The sequence below is a fragment of the Eurosta solidaginis genome, chromosome 5 (genome assembly GCF_040869045.1).
Source record: "Eurosta solidaginis isolate ZX-2024a chromosome 5, ASM4086904v1, whole genome shotgun sequence".
Lineage (NCBI taxonomy): Eukaryota > Metazoa > Arthropoda > Insecta > Diptera > Tephritidae > Eurosta > Eurosta solidaginis.
In genome coordinates, this window is record NC_090323.1 from 200,554,196 (window position 1) to 200,560,195 (window position 6,000).

Here is a 6,000-nt window from a genome sequence, read left to right on the forward strand (position 1 = left end):
TATGACAGTCATGCAAATTCATTGAACTAAGCTTTTGATAGCGACTAGCTAATATGATTAGCAAATTTACTCATAAATATATATGCTTATGTATGTACATATGTAAGTTGCCGCAAATATGATTTGAAATTGAGCGCAACAACAAATAATGTAAACCGCACTTTTCAGTCAGCCTCACTAACCGCAGCGCATAGCCTTGAAACCGCACACTCCACATGCGCGCATTGCAAAGGATGAGGGGGCTTTGCCATTTCTGTTGAAAGTACAATTTAATTCATCTCCACGTAATGGAGACAATCATATTTCCTGCCAAATTATTTCAGCTGCTGGTTTTCATGAATATTTTCGTTTGTTTGTTTGTTCATTGTACATTTGCAATGTTTGCATTTGATACATTCGCATTATGATGCAACAAATCATTATTGTAGCAAATATTGTATAAACATTCATATGAGTAAATATATATGCATATTAATTTGTAATAATAAGGAAATTAGGAATGAGTATACAATATAGTAGTTTTTTTCACATTTTTAGTGCATTAAAATTACTAAAAAAATCAAATTATTCGAAAGCTACGCCTGACATTTGTCTGTCATTTTTGGTTCATCATAATCAAATTTAGTCACTGGTATTTATTTTAATTCAATATACATAATTGTTATTACTTAAATCAGTTAATAAGAATATGCAAACATATTTCACGATTTTATATGAATAATGGCCAAGCACACATAAGTTAATTTGTGTCTTATTGGCTTCTGAATAAGGACAAGGATGCTACTACCGGGAATAGCTAGCTTGGCCTTTTAAAAACTAGAAACTACATCTGAGGCTTATTCTATTTATGTTTCGTTGGAAAGCGCGCTAACGTCGCAGGTACAAAACCTTGCGTTGTGTGCAGGAACGTGATTTGGATTTTAGTCGGCTTTTACGACAGGCATACCTACCGCGTGTAAATTCTAAGCCCGCAGGGGGCTTTTTCAGTGAAAGATGTTTATCTTTTGAATTTTTCCGGTGGCTTTTGAATTTGCCCTGGCAGGGGAAACTCACTTGTTTCTAATTAGACAGATCTCAACCTTGGATAGATCCTCCGGAGACCCAAGTGAGTCGCTGGGTAATCTAGCATAAAGTGACTCGATGACTCCACCTCATCATTATCCATACAGCTGCAGCAGGATGAGGTTTCCAGTGTATTGAGATGTACCGCATGGATTCCCATTGAACAGTGCCCCGTCAAAACCTTAACGACCATTGATACATGAGCCTTAGTGAACCCAATCATTTCGTCAGAAGGTTCTTGCTACCCTAAAAGAGGTGGTGTCCGCCCAAATTTTGCTGAGCTAACTCGAGGCTCATCTATGCAGGAGCAGACCACAGGTGGACAACGGAATATTTAAGTCTCCACGGTCGTCTTTGTTCGGTCCAATTGTACCGATGCGGAGTAAGAGATGCGGGTTAAAGATTGCACAGGGAGTAGTTATTGGCACACAAAAGTCCGTCCTGTCAGGGATAAAGTCGACGTTGGTAAGAAGGCTAGACTGCTGGAATCAGAAAGCCCATATCCAATATCACGAACTCTGACCAACGACCGGACCGCGGCCGCATTTCCCGCATACATACTTGCGTGTAACTAATCATATTAGCTAGTCGCTACTAAAAGCTTAGTTCGATGACTTGATATGAGCTCGATTTAAATGTTAAATATGCTACAAAGCATATAAATATGTTTAAGAGGTCGTCGATATCGAAGGTGCTGTGCCTGCGGGGTGGGGATCGGGACATACCTCTACTCTGAATTACGGTGGTAATGATATTAAGTACTGCATGAAATTGAGCCTGAATCACTTGGCAAGAATCATTAGGAAAAGCTTCGTTATTTCTGTTGTTTTTACTGTAACAATACTTCCTTTAGACAAGGGTGGCGACCACTTTTCCTCTGAAAATGGTGGTGTCAACCCATTAATTGTCAAAATTGTCATCGAACTCTTCTAATAATAAAAACAGAGTATCGCGCTTCTCCCAGGGATGTATTCTGTAGCTTTGTAGGACTGACGCCTTCTCCAGTGTGTGTCATTTGAGTCGGATGACTAAACGGCTACGAGGAGCACTTGGCGCTAGGAACGTTTATTTGCTTTTTTTCCAAACGCGGCGCTTCGAATTATAGGGAGCTCTGGGATCTGATAAAAAATAAATAAATAAAATCTAGGCGCGATTTACCTGAAAGGAAATTTAGCCGTGCTTCTATTTGAATTTTCGTTATGCTCCTATTAATTTGTCCTATAAATTGGCGGGATGGGATCGCCGTAAAACAACGGCGACTCCGAACGGCAGCTGCAAGGTACACAAATTTTCACTGAAAAGCTTTTAATAGCGGAAATACACTTGGTGTGTTTACCAAACCAATGCCGAGGGGAAGCCCCGCATTGCAAAAATTTTTTTCGAATTGAAAAACTTTCTACATTTTTGATTTTACTTTGAACGGTACTTGAACCCAGTGTGGTATGCGGAGCACGTTACCACAATACCACGGCCACCGCAGTCTATCTAATACAGTATCTTTTTAACCAACAAAGTCTCAGATAAAGGTGAGACGGCGCACGCGATAAGTGGTGCTCTTTGCTTTGGATTGTAGTAATGAACGACCTGCTTCGGGACCTTGACGATAGTGGTTGCCAAATGATGGCTTATGCCGATGACCTGGCAATTTTTATCAGCGGTGAATTTCTGAATAAACTGAAGGATGTTTTGCAGGGTTATCTGGGTATCGTGACAACTTTGTCACGGACTAGCTGTCAACCCTATCAAAGCGGAGCCAGTTTTTGTTAACGCGAAGGTTAGAGATTCCTGAACCACTCTCTATAGGGGCAGTACCGCTGCTGGTGTCTGACAGGGTATAGTACCTTGATATTATTCTTGTGGCATGGGATATAAGCTTGTGAATTACGCGCACTGCAACATTCTGACCGGTTTCGACTTCATCCCTCCTGTTGTCACATTAACTACTCATATTTCCTGAAGAGATGAATAGATTGGGGAATTAACATAGGAAAGAAGTTTGTTGACCTGTTCAACAATGGATTTATACCACACGAGAGTAATGGGGGTGGAGTATTTCACCCTAAGCTCGGTGTCAGAAGGAAATTTAAGCTGCGCGATCACTACAGCGTCGTCCAGGCGGAGGTCGCCATTATACAGGATGCGGTAGATGGGATGTTATTCGCGACTGTATATATATTTAGAAAAAAAGATTTTCTAGGCGGGGTCGCCCCTTGGCAGTTACTAAACACTACGAGTGTATTCCTGCAATGAAAGCTTCTCAGTGAAAAATTATCTGTCTGGCAGATGCCGTTCGTAGTTGGCATAAAACATGTAGGTTATGTCCCGTTCCTCCAATCTGTAGGGAAATTTTTAAGGAGCACGGCGAGAAGGGAAGCACGGACTTAATCTGTTCATAGGTAAATCTTCAAAATATAAAAGTCAGCAGATTTTGTAGCAACGATGCTTTAAAAAAATTAGAACTTATAGATGTCCCCCACGTTGATTTCTATTTTTGTTTTATTTTTTTGCTTATCCCCTTTTTAAAATATGCCATTATAAATTTCGGTCTTTGTTTCTCTTTCTCTTACAGAAACATCAATATTTACCGTTGAAGGAGTGCACTTGTTTCCTGAACCGAATCGGCAAAATAAATGAAAATTAAAGCAAGTCCTTTCGGTGGATGGTGTACGTTTCTATTGTTAGCATCAACAGCCATAAATGCATAAGTTATATAATACAAAAACAGTTTTAATTTTTTTTTTAATGTAAACTTCATTTTTGTTAAAATTTATATCAGTAACATTTTTATGTATTTTATTTTTTATTTTGTAATAATTTGTAATAATTTAAGTCGTAATGCAAAAGATGAAAGCGATAAAACAACTAAACTTTGAAAAGAAAGTTAATAGATAACTAAAAAGCTATAACGCAAATTGTACTAAGTAAAATAACTAAAGTGACTTTGTAAAACACGCAAAAAACAATAGCAAAATAAAAACAAAGAGAAATACAATTCGGACAAATATGCGGATTTAAAAATAAGAAATGTAAATACTTAACTAAATTGCAAACAAAAAAATCAAAAATGGGAAAAGCTAGATATAATTTAACAACAAGAACACAACATTAAGAAAACTTACAAAATATCACAAATCAATTATAGTAGTAAAAGAAAAAAGTTATTAAAAATAATTAAATACAAATTGTTAACATGAGCACTAAATATTTTTGAAAACTACATGCGAAAAAATTCAACAGAATACTGACCGCAAATTTCGAAACGTAATTAATTAGCGAGGTAGGCTCTTATGTCTTTAAATGTTTTATATTTTTGATATTAGAGAAAAATGACAAAATTTGCACACAGCGATGCTTACTGGGACATGTTTCTGAATACATTTATTTATTCATCGGCTAGCTTTTTGTGTGCTGAGTTATGAACTCGAAATCTTTTGCATTCATACTGGTGTTAAGCAGATGCCTCTATCCACTCAGCCATATGACTGCCGTCCTGCTGCACGCTTTGTTTTTTGGCTCTTAGTAAAGTCTTTTTATTGCTATTTATTTTACACACAATTGGGTACACATATGTATGTATATACTACATGTTTCCAATCCAAATTGTGTGGAATATTTTAAGGCTCGTTCAACAGAACTAAAGCAATACGAGCCTGTCTTGCTATTTAAATACATATAATAATCAATATTATGATATAGTAGTTAACAGCGTAAGCATTGCGAAAAATGCACTGCTAGAAAATCCAATGTCACTTATGAAGTTCTGTTGAACGAGTCTAAAAATATTCCACACAATTTAGATTAAAAGTATATGGTATACAAGTGTACCTAATTGTGTAATCTTATATATTATTTCTAATTGCTGTTTTCATGTACAGGTCCCTTTTTCGCTCTTATTTGGAATCCAAATCTATATATAAAGTTTTGGTTGTAAAGATGGATGGATTCGTGCTATTAGCGAGCTTTGGGCAGTATTGGCCGTAGTGCTTTTGTTTAGCTGTATTTTATTAAAATAATTTGTTAAAAATGAAACGGTTGTGAACAAACAAAGAAATCTATTTGTAGTATGGCACTATTGTGAATATTTGATTAGAACTAACACTGCATTACCGGCAGTTGCTAACATTCGCCAGATGGCAGCGTAAGCGCATGTAAGTTTTTATTGATAGATGATTGATAGAGCAGCTGATTTCTGTTGATATTTAATATGAGACTTTTATATTTGTTGCGCAAGATACCCAAGGGTTCGGCTAGTTTTCAATAAATGAAAAAGCAACAAAAAGGCAATGCTTAGGGGCAAATTACAAAGCGTGCAGCGGGGCATTTATATTTTATATGGCTGAATGGATAGGGACATCTACATTAACACCTGTACGAATGCAAGAGATTTCAAGTTCATAACTCAGCTTCCAAAAAAGTGAAAGAACCTCATGAAGAAGTGAAATTCAGAAACATGTTCTAGTAACCATCGCCGTGTGCAAATTTTTAATTTTTTTTCTAATATCAATAATTAAAAATTTATAATTTTTTTTTTATAAATTTTTAGATGTACTAAAAGGTACTAAGGTAAAATCAATTTTGAATAATATGAGCGAATGTGAGAAACTTGCTAGCGAACAACAACTGTGGAATTGTAAAAAAAAACAAATACGTTTTTAAAAGTATTAAAAAAAAAACGCAAAGCAGTGTCAAATTTTTGGAATACTAACCACAGAAAGAACAAACTTTAAAGGAAATATTGTAAATAACTAGAAAGAAAAAAATTAAGATGTAGTAAAGATTAAAACCAAGTAGATACAAAATTAGAATCAACGCAAAAGCACAAAAACTAAAAAATTTTAATTCCAAAAGCAATATTTATAAAACAAAAGTCAACGAAATCCGTAATTCGAAATATTTGGGTAATGCCATGTCAAATCAACGCAGCATTGATTTCGTTTG

The 6,000-nt window shown here is 36.0% G+C and overlaps 1 protein-coding gene across 16 annotated transcripts in view; it reads left to right on the forward strand.

The window, feature by feature from the left end:
* Eip63E (cyclin dependent kinase Eip63E) overlaps window positions 1-4,127 on the forward strand; it is a 733,437-nt gene extending 729,310 nt beyond the window's left edge. For all 16 annotated transcript variants that reach the window (XM_067787451.1, XM_067787449.1, XM_067787458.1 and 13 more), the window contains one exon: window positions 3,632-4,127. In XM_067787451.1, the coding sequence (XP_067643552.1) occupies window positions 3,632-3,696 (65 nt within the window). In that variant the 3' untranslated portion in view covers window positions 3,697-4,127. The remainder of the gene's footprint in view (window positions 1-3,631) is intronic.
* Window positions 4,128-6,000: the final 1,873 nt, after the last annotated feature.